General features: G+C 35.0%; 1 protein-coding gene across 6 annotated transcripts in view; it reads left to right on the forward strand.

The window, feature by feature from the left end:
* The window catches only part of TRIM37 (tripartite motif containing 37), a gene marked incomplete at both ends in the record, with an annotated part of 70023 nt that overhangs the window by 21893 nt on the left and 32130 nt on the right, over positions 1 to 16000 (forward strand). For 5 of the 6 annotated variants that reach the window (XM_084237562.1, XM_084237565.1, XM_084237566.1 and 2 more), the window contains 5 exons: positions 2358 to 2482; positions 3738 to 3788; positions 4878 to 4959; positions 6478 to 6554; positions 13255 to 13434. In XM_084237562.1, coding sequence (XP_084093688.1) covers positions 2358 to 2482; positions 3738 to 3788; positions 4878 to 4959; positions 6478 to 6554; positions 13255 to 13434 — 515 coding nt within the window. The remainder of the gene's footprint in view (positions 1 to 2357; positions 2483 to 3737; positions 3789 to 4877; positions 4960 to 6477; positions 6555 to 13254; positions 13435 to 16000) is intronic. The other variant, XM_084237563.1, reaches the window with a different exon arrangement.

Raw genomic sequence — 16000 nt, forward strand, 5'->3', positions numbered from 1 at the left:
TTAGCTGTTTATAGTCATTTGGATTACTTCTTTTTTTTTTTTTTTAATTTATGCAAGCACTGGGTACAGTCAGAAGTGTGGGAGGGTGAGAGAATTCACCAGAGCCAGAGCAGGGAGCAGAGCAGGCAGAAGGACCAAAGTACACTGCTGAGGGGAGCAGCAGGTGGCAGGAGAGGTCTGCGCGCCATGTGGGACCCTCCCTGGCAGCAGGGGATCGAACAGGTGCTGCAGAGGCTGCGGGCAGCTTCGCAACCCAGTGCTCAACTGCTGCGCCACCGGGGAGGCCCTGGATTACTTCTTACTTTTTAAGTTAGAAATAAAGCTACAGCGAATATGCATGTCCAGATTTATATATGGATAATTTATTTTCTTTTTTCTTGGTCCCATCAAAGATAATGGCTAGATCAAATAGATACACAGCTAAGCTTTTATAACTGCCAACTTTTCTGAAGTTACTATATCCTTTTATGTTTTCATCAGTAGTCACTGAGAGTACCAGTTCCTCCATATCCTGGCTAACACAAAATATAGTCAGTCTTTTGAATTTTCACTAATCTCTTAAGAGTATAATAGTATTTCATTATGGCTTTAATTTACATTTGCCTTGCGACAATGATATTGAACAACCTATCTTGAATTTATTTGCCATCCATAACCTTTCTTGGAGTGGTATCTAGTCTCATCTTGTGGCCATAATTTTGTTGACTTTTTTGTTTTCTTTTCACGTTTTGAGCAGTTTTTTTTATATAAAGAATTGAATATAAGTCTTGTATTTGATGTGTGTTTTATAGACATTTTTCTTTCTGTGTCTTGTCTTTTTAGTCTCCTTAAAGTGTCTTTTGTAAGAGGCTTTTTAAATTTGAAGATGTGTGATCTGTTGTTTTTTCTTTTGGTGTACTAGCTAAAAATTCTTTGATCTGCATTTTGTACTGTCCACAAGAATTATTTTTAGTTTTCAGGTGGATTAAGGACAAAGAGAAAAATTTTGTTAGAGTATTTTTTTAACTTTAAAAAAATTTTTATTTTTTACATCATTGTTCATTTTTAAACAATATTTGCCTCCCCCCGCCTCCTCAGGTGTAGTCCCCATAGAGTTTCCTTCACCAGTGCACCAGGCACCATCACCTCAGTCCCCTGTGCTCCTCCCTCCCTCCCTCCCTCTGATCCCTCTCCCTAGCAGAGAGTATTTTCTTTAAATATTTATTTTTTAAAGATTTATTTTTATTTATTTATGCATACAAGAACTGGGGTATATAACAGAGGTGTTGCGGGCAGTAGGGGGTGAGATGATTCACCAGAGACAGAGTGGAAGCAGAACAGGTGGATCTACTGAACACAAACACATTGCTAGGGGAGCAGCGGGCGACACAGGAGAGGTCTGCTGTGCCATGTTAGCTCCTTGGCTGGGGATCAAATGCGTGCTGCAGTGACTGGCCATATCTTGATAGCACTGAGACTTTAACCCCTGCACCACCAGGGAGGCCCTATTTTTATTTATTTTTGCATATAAGAACTGAGGTATAGGCCAGAGGTGCAGGGGGTGAGAGGATTCACCAGAGATATTGTGGGGAGAAGAACAGGTGTATGGGTTAGCTCCCTGGCGGGGGATGGAACTGTTGCCGCAGAGGCTGGCATGGCTGGCTTGATAGCACTGAGACTTTAACCCCTGAGCCACCAGGGAGGTCCCCTGTATGGCATTTGATAGTATATTAATTAATTTGCTAGGACTACTAATTACTAAATACCATAGACTGGGATGCTTAGACAACAGAAATTTATTTTCTAAGTCTGAAAATTAGAAGCTCAGGAAGGAGGTGTTGACAAGTTTGGTTTCCCATGATAGCATCTCTTTGGATTGGAGATGATTGCTTTCTCCTTGCATCTTCTAAAGACTTTATCTCCAAACATAGTTACATTCTGAGGTACTGGGGATTGGGATTACAGCATACTTTTTTTCCTCTGGCATAATCTAAATGTTTTCCAAATTGATGTAGATTAATACTTTGTGGTGTGTGTTACATTTAAACATTTCTCTGTTCCCTGAATTGCAATTGGTTCATTAATAGGCATACTGTACTAATCTGAAATCTATCTGTAGTTATTTAAAACTGAATTTCTCCTAATAAGGGGAGAAAAATGCATTAAAATAAAATACACTTTAAAGTAAAAAAATGACTGTTAGAATCAAAATAAATTAACAAAACTCAGTAGATTCTTAATTTTCGAAACCCATTTTCAGTCATTCTATTTTTTTAATCTCATTTTTAGTCACAATAATTTGTTTTCCTTCTTCATTAAAGGTTTTCGGTGCCAGTTATTAGTAATTTTGTAAATTCTTTTTTTTTTCCCCAACACAGTTACGGTCTTGTAGTAAGAGTGAGTTGATATCTAAAAGCTCAGAGATCCTTATGATGTTTCAGCAAGTTCATCGAAAACCCATGGCATCCTTTGTTACCACTCCAGTTCCACCAGACTTTACCAGGTATGACAGTCTTTTTAACTTCATTTTCATTTGAAGTTTACATGCCAGTGCATGTTTTTTTAAGGTGTTTATAGTGGTGTGGTCTGTTAAAATTTAGTTTATGTGTACTGTAAATCTGGTTAAAGATAGTTACAGTGACTTATACTTTTGATTCTAAAGAGAAGAGGATAGCGATGAAGGAACTGGTGTTTTCCTGAATTGAACTTTAGAAAATATATCTGAGGATGTAATAAAATGGCTTGCAGTTTATATTTTTGGTAAATTTATACTCCTTTGTTAGGTGTATAACACTGTGTATTATAATACTGTGTATGATAATGTCCCTATCATAAAATGTTTTACTGACTTAAGGTGTTCTAATGTCAGATTATTCTATGACATAATCTATTATTTAGATTATGTGATCTGAAAGCATGTAGCATCAAAATGGTCTCTCCGTTACATAGCCTATCTCTTGTAGTTGTAGTTCTGTTCTCTTTGGAGAAGACTGTAGAACTGTTATTTGCTTGTCCATCCCAATTACCCCCTATTTGAATATATGTTTTTATCCTATAAAAATGTATAGGTTTATTTGAAAATAAATAGTCGCAGACTATTTTAATTCTGTCAAAGTTACCCATAATTGGTTCTGAAGTGAAAGGTTTGGGCATTTATTATGATGCCTTTTGCTTTTGTGTCTTTTTTTTTTAAGATTTATTTTTATTTATTTATACATAGAAGAACTGGGGTATAGGCCAGAGGTGTGGGGGATGAGAAGATTCACCAGAGATAGAGTGGGGAGCAGAACAGGCAGACTGACTGAAATACACTGCTGAGGAGAGCAGCAGGCAAGACAAGAAAGGTCTGCTGTGCCATGTGGATCACCTCTCTGGCCGGGGATCAAAATCATGCTGCAGTGGCTGGCGATAGCTTGATAACTCTGAGACTTTAACCCCTGCACCACCAAGGAGGCCCTCCTTGAGTACTTTTCAAATGTCTCTGTACTTATTTTAGTAATTACATAGTGCCTTTTAAAAAAAGAGCTATTTTATAAAATATTTATTGAATCTTCAGTTTAAATGTAAACTTTTGATGTCAGCTTTTCATAGTTTTATGAATTTGTTTTTATTGTTATGTTTAATAAGTTTTTAAAAATATTTCTTAGAGATTTAAGTTTTCTAGATTTTACTGAGGGGCTTACCTTTTTTTTTTAACTAAATGGAATTTTAAACTTACATCAGCTAAATAATATTTATTGCCTTTTACTTCTTTTTAGTGAATTAGTACCATCTTATGATTCGGCTACTTTTGTTTTAGAGAATTTCAGGTAAGAATCTTTGATAGGTTTCGTTTTTTTGTATCTATACATAAATAAAAGTCAGGAAGCTTTGATTCTTGGATAGGGTGGAGACCTAGTAAACACTTACTCAGTATGTAGTCTTGAAAGAGACAAATTTCCTATTAGAAGCACAGAGGACATTTGTCTGGATTGTATCATAATTTTAGGACATACTGCTGCTTTACTCTGAAATGGAACTTTTTTTTTTTTTTTTTAATAAAAGCATCTGCGTGGCCTTTGTTAAGTTGGGACAGATGGAATGATAAAAGAGTGGTGGAAAGAAGCTAGGGTCCTATGTCAGCTCAGAGTCAGGAATTATTTGTGGGAGGCCATTATTTTAAGAAATTTGTAAGCTTTCTAACTTGCATATTAATTTTGTTAGTTTACTACTCTTTCTCTAAGATGAGAAGCAAAGAACTTAAAACACAAATTTCTTGTAAGGAATTTGTTAACGGGCAGTATGGAAAAGGGGGCCCACGAATGTAATGTATTGCTGGGAGGAGAGACTCCAGGAAGTGGTCACTATAAAGATAAGGACAAACTGGAGAAATGTGTATCACCCCACATTTAATACATTTTTCATTATGGGTTACTTTTTGCTTTCTGAGGATTTCCCCACATATTGTAAGGTTTAGCATGTCTTTTGTTTTTCCATGTTAAAAAACGATAGTTATACTATAGGAAGAAACACATTCTGGTTTTTTAATGATGACTAGTTGAAATGGTAATTTAAATTCAGAACATTAAGTTTATATTTCCTTTTTCCTTTAATGTCACAATTTTAAGTTTTTTCTTTTATTTTTTTTACCTGAAACTTAGTTTTAATATAACTATTTCAATGTTGTTTTCTGAAATTTCACCTTTTTTAGATAGCTGAATATTTTAGTATTGTTAAATTTTCTTGTATAAATATATTTAAATTTATTCAGTGGAAACTTGACTTGTTGATTCACCTGCATTTTCTTGTCCAGAACTTCAAATAAGTAACATAAATAACATGGTTGCTTTTTGGTTTTGACTGTTGCTTTTTCACAATAGTTTTGATCTTGGGATTTGGTTGGTTTTCTTTTACTTCAGCACTTTGCGTCAGAGAGCAGATCCTGTTTACAGTCCACCTCTTCAAGTTTCAGGACTTTGTTGGAGGTTAAAAGTTTACCCAGTAAGTTTTTCATATTTCTAATATATTTTGGAACCAAGGTCTTTCTTTCAGGGTTCTCTGGTGCACTGGCTCTCTTTTTCAGTAGAGTAAGGAATGAATATAATGACAATTTTTATATTTATCATTAAATAACAAATCTATGAAAATGTTAAATGTAAAAGGGAGGAACCCAGACATATTACTAAATGTTATTTCTTGTTTGTAGGAAGATACTAATCTATATAAGTTACTTTTAAAATTCTTATTTTAAAAATCTTTTTAAAAATACTTACCTGCTGATTGTAATACTCATGATACATTTCAGTACATTTCTTCGACCTGTATTTTCAAATTGGCAACTAGATTTAGCAATATGATGAGATGCATAGTCTCTCCTATGGCAAGAATTTAAGCAATAGTATGTTCTTTTATCACATGATTAGTTTTATCTCTTTTTATGATTTCAGTAGCTATTGATGCTTTTTTTTTCTCTATTATCTAAGAAATCATTGGAAATACAAAATAGTGGTAGTCTCATTTTATTGTTTTTTTCATTTATTAATTATACTTTTTAAAGGACATGCTTGCCTTTATTATTTAGTTGCCCAATATTGCATTTCAAATAGAAGAGGCAGAATTATTTCCTGTTACTTAACACTTTTCCTTTTTCTGTGAAAGTGATTAAATTTTTTTAACTGTCATTATGAACTCATGATCTTATATATATTTCATCTCTATAAGTTGACTTTTTCATTTTCCTCTGACTCTAATAGTCCTTGCCTTTCTTGTTCTTTTCCATGAGAAGAGGTTATAGGCACATTTTTCCTATTCCTTACCTGGAATTGGCCATTTTACACAAAGAGCCCTGTTTTTTTTTAGTCAGGAAATTGTATTTCAAGACTAAATTGGGTGCTGGGGATAGTCATTTGAATAGATTGGTCACTATTTCCAGGCATCCTTGGTGAACAGAGCTAGGAAATACAGAGGTTTGTTGGTATATATAGGTTTTGGGTAAGGGTTAATTTGTATTTATTTTAAAATTAGAGTTCCTTTTAGAGCAGTTTTAAGTTAGTAGCAAAATAACTGGAAAATAAGAAACGTTCCATTTGCCCCTGACTCCACACAACCACAGCCTCCACACTATCTATATATGTTGCACCTGAATGCATCTTTGTTGCGCTTTGATTACCCTGCATGATCATCCAGTCTATAGATTACATTGGAGTTCATTATGCATTTTATGCTGTTTCATTTTAGGCCAAGACCATATTTGGAGGAAAACTGTGTAGGGATCTGGACAAAATTGAAGTGAATAAGAATAAGCTCCAGGGATCTCAATAAAGAAAAATATATGAACTCTTTAAAATTGCTTTGTAATTATAATGGGTTTATAGATTACCTCATAATCATTCCCAATCATTCCAATTGGTTTTCAATCTAAATATGAGATATTAACCTGTATTTGTTTCATTGCAGCTTAATTTTTTACATTAAAATTGATTTGCAGTTTTTATTGATATAACTTTTTTTTTTTTTAAGGATGGAAATGGAGTTGTTCGTGGTTACTATTTATCTGTGTTTCTGGAACTCTCAGCTGGCTTGCCTGAAACTTCCAAGTAAGACATTCAGTTAAATAACAAACTTTAGTGTATTTTTGCATATATTCCTGTTAGCAATTTTTATTTGTAACCACTTTTGTAAGTTACTGTATTGCTACCTTTCATATGTAGACAAGTATGGAATCCTTGCCATGGTATAATGCTATAAACTGGTAGTACAAAGGACCCTTTATAATCTTAAAATTTTGGGGGAAACCCAAAGAGTTTTTTGTTATGTCGGCTATCTCCTTTGCTGTTTTCTGTATTAGAAATCAACACTGAGAAGGTTTTTTAATTTTTCTTTTTAATTTACTTTTAAGTAGTGAGCCTTGGGCCTCCTCTGGTGGTGCAGGCCATTGAGCACAGCGCTGTGAAGCTGTCTATAGCCTCTGCAGCGTGGGTTCAATCCTGGCCGGCCACGGAGATGCCCACATAGTGCGGCAGACCTCTCCTGTCTTGCCCACTGCTCCCTTCAGCAGTGTTTTTGGTCGTCTGCCTGTTCTGCTTTCCACTCTGTCTCTGGTGAATCCTCTCTCCTGCACATCTCGCCTTACCCCATTCTTGTATGCATGAATAAATAAATCTTTAAAAAAAAAAAAAGTAGAAAGCCTTAACATATTAACATAAAATTTTCTTGAAAATAACCTTTTCCAAAGCAAAATACCACTCGATGAGAAAATTGTTTGCATATGTTGCATATGTGGATATCTCTGAAAGTATGACTTTTTAAAAAAAAATTTTATTTTTATTTATTTATGCATACAAGGACTGGGGTGCAGGCCAGAAGTGCAAGAGGGTGAGAGGATTCACCAGAGACAGAGTGGGGAGCAGAACAGGTGAAATACACTGCTGAGGGGAGCAGTGAATGAGACAGGAGAGGTCTGCTGGCCATGCGGGTCAGCTCCCTGGCCAGGGATCAAACTCCTCCTGCAGTGCTGAAACTTAACCCCTTGCACCACCAGGGAGGCCCCTGCATGCCTTTTTTTTTTAATTAAAGCAGGTAGACTTTTTTTTTTAAGATTTATTTATGCATACAAGAACTGGGGTACAGGCCAGAGGTGCAGGGGGTGAGAGGATTCACCAGAGACAGAATGGGGAACAGAACAGGCAGATATATACTAAAGTATACTGCTGAGGGGAGCAGCGGGTGAGTCAGGAGAGGTCTGCTGTGCCATGTGGGTTTCTCCCTGGCCGGCTGGGGATTGAATTCGTGCTACAGAGGCTGTGGATTGCTTCATAGTGCTGCACTTAACCCCTTGTGCCACCAGGGAGGCCCCCATATGACTTTTTCTAAAAAGGCAACAGGATTCTCACGTCTGCTTCTGTATTCAGTTTGTTGCTATAAGTTATTTTGGTTAAGTTTCTAAAATCTCTGTCCTCATAGATGTTGAATATCATATGTAGTTGGGAAAAGTTTTCTAATGAGGTTTATTCACATACCAGGAAATTCATCTTACAAATAAGTGTACAATATTTAGATTTTAATGTATTTACTAAGTTTTACAACCATCACCAATACCTAATTTCAGAATATTTTTATCATGCCACAAAGAAACCCCATTTTTTCTACCCCCCAGTTTATAGCAACCACAAATCACTTTTTGTTCGGGAGAAAATTTCTTTTTTGTCATTGAGGTAACATTGGATTATAACACTGTATATGATTTAGAGGTATAGGTTCACATCTCTTCAAATCTATGTTACCACATTACTCTCACCACTGAGACATCCACAGTCCTCCATCATAGTTTGTTAGGCCCCTCCCACTTAAATTAATGCAACTCTAAGGTTGAAAAAGAGTGAAATTTGTGCATTTGTTAGATATCATCTAAATACCTTGGACTGTTCTGTTCCCTGAAAAATACATATATCATCAGCTAATTGTTTTACATTTCAGTAAGCCTAAACAGGAGTTTTGAAAATTTTTTCATTAACTATTAAAATGTCATTCACTTAATGGAATTCAGAATTTTAACAGTGAGGTAGTTTACCTGACAAAAATGAAATAATAAAACTTAAATCATTTTATCAGTATCTAGTAGATTTTAACATCACCTGGACTCTGCAGAAGCACTTTCATAGTACTTAAATATCTTTATAAAGATTATTTGCATACACATGTGTAGACTTTCAGAAGAAATTTCTCCTGTGTTACATCATGAAAGTTACTCTTAACAGTATTTGCTGAGTAACTTGTTTAGAGAAGGGACTTTTTTTTAATTGCTTAAGGAAGGGTAGAACTTTCCTTGGAGTAATAATTCTAGTGGAACTAAAACTTTCAAGTTAACAGTTCTTAAATTTGCTTAGACTTTTCAATTTCATATGAGGAATTTAAATTGGGTTATTCAAATTTAAGGTTTTAGTTTTACCTAAGGTTAGGATTGAGATGCTTTGTAAAGAATTAAACTATGAAGCAGTCTGTAGCCTCTGCAGCATGAGTTCAATCCCCTGCCAGCCAGGGGGTTACCCACATGGCACAGCAGACCTCTCCTGCCTCGCCCACTGCTCCCCTCAGCAGTGTATTTCAGTCAGTCCATCTGTTCTGCTCCCCACTCTGTCTCTGGTGAATCCTTTCACCCCCGCCCCCCCCCCCCACTTCTGGCCTATACCCCAATTCTTGTATGAATAAATAAAAAAAAAAAATTAAACTTGGATTAGCTGCCGTATTTTTTAGAAATACAAACCTACATTTAGCATGATTTTAAAGAACTATTGCAGATGAAAAAATGATCACTTTTTCTTAAACATATGCTTTTTCATACAAAAGAATTGATTTTTCAAAATGTTTTATATTGATTTTAAACTTTTATCTGTCTTGATCCTAAATGTATTTCACCATCTACATTGTTTTTCTCTCCAGATTTTCAATACTCTTAATTGATTTTCTATGAGTTTTGAGTTTGTCATTACTCATTTTTAAAACATAAGTAAGTTAATCTTTTCAAGGTAAAATTCACATAGCATAATTAACTATTTTAAATGTATAGTTCAGTGGAATTTAGTGCTTTTATAATGTTATGCGATGTCCTCATCACCCTAAAATACCCCATACCCATTAAGTAAATACCATTCCTTTCTTTCCCATTCCTAAACAACTACTACTATACCTTCTATGTAAATTTGCCTGTTTTGGGTATCTCATATAAAAACATCATACAGTATTATGTGGGGTCTTTTGTTTTTGGCTTCTGTTCACTTAGCATAGCATTTTCAAAGTTCACTCATGTTGAACCATATGTCAGAAGATCATTCCTTTATTATTGCTGAATAGTATCTCATTACATATTTTTTCTCAACTTGTTTATCCATTCATCTGTTGGCGGACATTTAGGTTATTTCCTCTATGGGGCTAGTGTGCATAATCCTGATGTAAATATTCATGTACACGTTTCTGTGTAAATATGTTTTCATTTCTTTTGAATATATATCTAGTTATAGAATCACTGATTATATGGTATTTTTGTGTTTGCTATTTTGAGGAGCTCCTAGACTTTTTCAGGGTGACTATACCATTTTATGTTCCTTCTAGCTGTGTCTTGAAAGTTTGTTTTTTTCTATCCTCACCGATACTTATTTTCCATTTTTAAATTATATTTTGTAATCATCCTAATGAATAGGAAATGGTATCTCATTGTGGTTTTGGTTTTCATATCTTTAATAACTAAAGAACATCTTTTTCATGTGATTCTTGGCTGCTTGAATATCTTTGGAGAAATATCTTTTCATTCCATTGCCTATTTTTAAATTGGGTTGCTTGTCTTTTTATTGTTGAATTATAAAGATTCCTTATGTATTTTTGGATACTAAACTCTTACCAGATACTTGGTTTGCTGATAGTTTCTTCCATTCTGTAGTTTGACTTTATTGATAATATCCTTTGAAGCATAAATGTTTAAAAAGTTTTTAAATTAATTTTATTTTTTTTTTACATCACTGTTCATTTTTAAACAATATTTGCTACCCCCCCACCCCCTCAGGTGTAGTCCCCATAGAATTTCCTTTACCAATGCACCCGTGCATCATCACCTTAGTTACTGTTATTATTTTTTTACACTGATGTCTTACTTGGTTCCCCTATATTCTTGCTATAAGTGAAACCATCCAATATCTTTCTTTTTCCTCTGGCTTATTTCACTGAGCATAATTCCTTCTAGCTCCATCCACGTTGCTGCTAATGGCGTGAGTTTATCTTTTTTGATTGCTGAATAATATTCCACTGTGTATATATACCACATATCTTGATCCAGTCATCTATTTTGGAGCATTTGGGTTGTTTCCAGGTTTTACCTATTGTAAATAGTGCTGCAGTAAACATAGGGGTACAGGTGGTCTTTTGAATCAGTGTTTTTATGTCCTTTGGGTAGATCCCCAAAGGATTCCATAGTAGTGGAATTTCTGGATCATATGGAAGCTCCATTTTTAGCAGGTTGAGGAATGTCCACACAGCTTTCCATAGTGGTTGGACCAGTTTGCAATGCCACCTGCAATGTAGGAGAGCTCCTTTTTTCCATATCCTCGCCAACATTTGTTGTTGCTTGTTTTTTTGATATGTGCCATTCTCACTGGTGTAAGGTGGTATCTCAATGTGGTTTTGATTTGCATTTCCCTGATTATAAGGGATGTTGAACATTTTTTCATATGCCTGTTGGCCATTTGCATTTCCTCTTTGGAGAAATGACTTCTAATTTCTTCTGCCCATTTCTTTTTTTTTTTTTTAAAGATTTATTTATTTATTTATATAAGCACTGGGTATAGTCAGAAGCGGGAGGGTGAGAGAATTCACCAGAGCCAGAGCGGGGAGCAGAGCAGGCAGAAGGTCAGAAGTACACTGCTGAGGGGAGCAGCGGGCGGCAGGAGAGGTTTGTCTGCACGCCATGTGGGACCCTCCTCTGGTGGCCAGGGAGCAGCCGGGAATCGAACCGGCTCAGCAGAGGCTGCGGGCAGCTTCGCAACCCAGCGCTCAACCGCTGTGCTGCCAGGGAGGCCCCTCTTCTGCCCATTTCTTGACTGGATTGTTTATTTTCTTTTTGTTGAGTCAGGTGAGTTCTTTGTATATCTTTGTGATCAGTCCCTTAGCCATTGAATGGAGTGCAAAGATTTTTTCCCAATCAGTGGAGTGTCCCTCTGTTTTGATTAATGTCTCTTTTGCTGTACAGAAGCTTTTCAGTTTGATGTAATCCCAAGTGTTTCTTTTCCTTGACTATCTTTGCTTTGGGTGATGAGTCTTTAAAGGTGTTATTGCGATGTATGTCTTGTAGTGTTCTACCTATATTTTCTTCCATATATTTTATGGTTTCAGATCTTATGTCCAGTTCTCTTATCCATTTTGAGTTGATTTTTGTGCACGGTGAGAGGTAGTGGTCTAGTTTCATGTTTTTGCATGTGGTGGTCCAGTTTTCCCAGCATCATTTATTGAACAAACTGTCCGTGTTCCATTGCATGTTCTTTGCTCCTTTGTCAAAAGATCAGTTGTCCATATAAGTGTGGTTTTATTTCTAGGCTATCCATTCAGTTCCATTGGTCTGAAAAGTTTTAAATTTTCATGGAGTTCAAGTTATGTATTTTTTATTGTTGTTGCTTATACTTTTGGGGTCAAAGCCCGTTGCCAAATAAGAATTCATGAAGTTTGCGATCGTTTTTTTTTTTTTTTTTTCTTCTAGAAATTTATAGTTAGGATGTTGTTCCAATTTGAGTTTATTTGTATATGTAGAGTTAGGTAAAGATTCTAGTTCATTTTTTGCATGTCTTAGTACCATTGATTTAAGAGACTTTTTTTCCCTTTTTGAATGATTATGGTGCCCTTGTTGAAAAGCATTTGCACATATATGTTTGGATTATTTTTAGACATTTAATGTGGCACCCATTGGACTGTAAAAATGACGTCTTGACTTTCATAAAATCTTGGTGACTAAGACCTTAAAATTTCTGTATTAATTAGTTCTTTGTGCCATCAATCTAGATAATGTACTGTGAAAGATATTAATGTACAAATCATTTGACAATACTTATAGAAATACTTAACACCTGGTATTTGTAGGTAAAGTGCTATAATTTTTTCTTCTGCCTGAAATTAGCAGACCAAGCTCTTGTGTTATAAAAATTTATCTCCACCAAAAAAGAGAAGATTTAAGGTTACTGTGGAGTGTTCTTTCTGATGATTCTTACTTGTTTCTTTACTTTTTTTTGTAATAAAATTCTTAGTAAAAATAAACTTGAAGACAGGAAAGTTGTATATAATAAGATATGTGGCTGAATATAATGACTTTCCTAATAGATACTTATTTTCTGTTAGAAAAAACTGTAGGTTTTAATTTCTGAATACACAGTTAATTTATTATCACTTGAATTGAAAAAAATCTAGTAGAGTTTTTCAAAATTTGTTTACTTTAAAATTCATGGTGTTAAATCTCAGAGGAAATGGCAGAACATTTGTATGTGAGAGAATGCAACTAATGAATATATGAAGAAATATATAGTCTTGCTAAAGTAAACAAAAGCAACTTTGAAAGTACTATTTTATACAATTTATTTTTTATGTGTTTTATACTTGCTATAGTGTAAAGTATTTTTAAGAGGAAAAAGGACCTAGTGCTAGTCATGCTTGTAGACAATACTGATGTCTCTGTAAATGAGTCTTTTCTGAAAGAAATATAACGAGATATCAGTAATTTCTTCTCATGTAATTACTTAATGACTTAATTTTTTTTTTCAATTTTAGATACGAATATCGTGTAGAAATGGTTCATCAATCCTGCAATGATCCTACCAAAAATATCATTCGAGAATTTGCTTCTGATTTTGAAGTAGGAGAATGCTGGGGCTATAATAGATTTTTCCGTTTGGACTTGCTTGCAAATGAAGGATATTTGAATCGACAAAATGATACAGTGATTTTAAGGTAATAGAAAATATTTGATATTGTGTTTTATCTTGGGGGTATAATGGACTTTATTTTGAGGTCCATTAAATAAAATTGAATTTTGAAATTAATAATAAAAGTAAGTTTGCATTTTCTTTACCATTTTATTTCAGGAGTCCTTTGTGGTCAGTAATAAATAAAAGTCAGAAATGTGTTTGACTCACCTCATTCCTTATTGTAAAAATTTAAAAACTCTGCTTCCGGTAAATACAGTAATATACATTTTATTTTATTGAATTATAGCAACCTCACTGTTTGGAAATTAAAGAGTAGTAAGAGATCAAGGGCTTTTTTTTTCCCTCTTAACATTATTTGTATGTTATATTTGGGTGACTGGTTTTAAAAACTTAAATTTACATTTTCATTCTAGAAAACAGGAATTAAAAATGGGGGAAAAGAGATGAAAATTGATGGAAACAAACTGATAGTAGTTGGTATGTTATTTGAAGAAAGGACAAGAACTAAAGAACTATGATTTCATGTCTAAAACCATAACAGCATGGTTAAATGAAAATTTGAGTATTTATTAACTTAAACTTGTATTTAAAAAAAGTTTTAAATGTGTTTTGAACTGAAGTTTTTGTGTTTAAATAGAAAGTTTCTCTCAAAACAATTTTAAAAGCATTTTTCCTTGGAAATGATTTTTAAGCTGAATGAATTGTTATTATGTCTGGGAGAATAATGAAGAAAGAGACTATTCCATACTTTTTTCTAGAAAAAAGTTTGTTTTTCTTGTTTTGGGGTTGGGGGATTATTTTAGTTACATTTTATAACCTCTTAGGTTGTTTTTTTTTTTTAATTCATTATAAAAATTATTTGTTGAGGGGGGCCTCCCTGGTGGCGCAGGCGGTTGAGCGCCGCACTGTGAAGCTGTCCGCAGCCTCAGCAGCATGGGTTGGATTCCGGCCCGCCAGCGAGAATCCCATTTGGCGTAGCAGACCTCTCCTGTCTCGCCAGCTGCTCCCCTCAGCAGTGTGTTTCATCAATCTGCCTGGTCTGATCCCCACTCTGTCTCCGGTGAATCCTCTCACCCTCCCCTGCATCTGGCCTGTACCCCAGCACTTATATAAATAAAAAAATAAATCTTTAAAAAAAAAGATTTGTTGGGCCTCCACAGTGGCTCAGCGAGATGAGCACAGCGCTGTGAAGCTGTCCGCAGCCTCTGCAGCATTGGTTCAATTCCTGGCTGGCCAGGGAGATTCCCACATGGCGCGACAGACCTCTCCTGTCTCACCCGCTGCTCCCCTCAGCAGTGTATTTCGGTCCTTCTACCTGTTCTGCTCCCTGCTGTGTCTCTGGTGGATTCTCTCACCCTCCCATGCCCCTGGGCTGTACCCCAGTGCTTGTATGAAAATAATAAAATAAAATAAAATAAAAATGATTTGTTACTATTGATATTTCACACTTTAACCATAGAGGGGATTGCAGTTATTGAAACATCAGTTTGCCAACCTATGAAAGAGGTTTTTTTGAATATTTTTTGAATAGTCTTAGTTCTCCCCCTTGTAATCATAAATAGAAGATTGACTAGCAGCAATCCACATGAGAGAATTTATTTGTTTATTTTGTTTTAAATGCAGTTTATTTCAACTTCTAGTTCTTTGTTTGGGCCAGCTGTTTTACAGACTTGAATATTAGTATAGGAATATACTTCTATTGCAATGTTTAATTATCATTTATTCATCAGTATTTACTTTGTAATAATTAGTAATGAAATATTAATATTTTATTAATAAAATTTATATTTTATTAATATTAATGATGTTAATAATATCTGGCTAATAATAAAAAAGAGCATGACATGATTTTCCCCATAGGAAGCTCGAGATGAAATGGGCAGATAAGAACAGACTTTACTGTTCTAGAAGATAGTGTATTTGCCTGAAAATAAATTGCTGTGGCTCTTAGGAAGGATGGCGCTTTTAATTATCTTATTATTCATAACATTTATTTAATGAGAGATTGCTCAAAATTTAAACTTCAATTCAAGATTCTTATGGAATTTTGTACATATTAGGAAGTTATTTAAGACTTCTATAACTATGTATGAATAAATATGTATTCTTTCATTAAAGCAAAAAGTTGAATTTTACCCATAAATTGCTTTTTTTAAAAAAAATTATTTATTTATGCATATAAGAACTGGAGTAGAGGCCAGAGGTGCAGGGGGTGAGAGAATTCACCAGAGACAGAGCTGGGAACAGAACAGGCAGACTGACTGAAATACACTGCTGAGGGGAGCAGCAGGTGAGACAGGAGAGGTCTGCTTTGCCATGTGGATTTCTCTCTGGCTGGCTGGGGATCGAACTTGTGCTGTAGAGGCTGTGGATTGCTTCATAGTGCGGTGTTTAACCCCTTGCACCACCAGGGAGGCCCATGTCCCCATTTATAAAACTAGTTTTTCTTTTTTCTTTTTTTTTTTTCCTAAGGGCAGTGTCTGCATAGACAGCTTTTTTTTTTTTTTAATTTTGCATAGAAGAACTGGGGTATGGGCCAGAGATGTGGGGAGTGAGAGTATTCACCAGAGACAGAGTGGGGAGCAGAA

The sequence above is a fragment of the Talpa europaea genome (genome assembly GCF_964194135.1).
Source record: "Talpa europaea genome assembly, chromosome: 7".
In the NCBI taxonomy this organism is placed as follows: domain Eukaryota; kingdom Metazoa; phylum Chordata; class Mammalia; order Eulipotyphla; family Talpidae; genus Talpa; species Talpa europaea.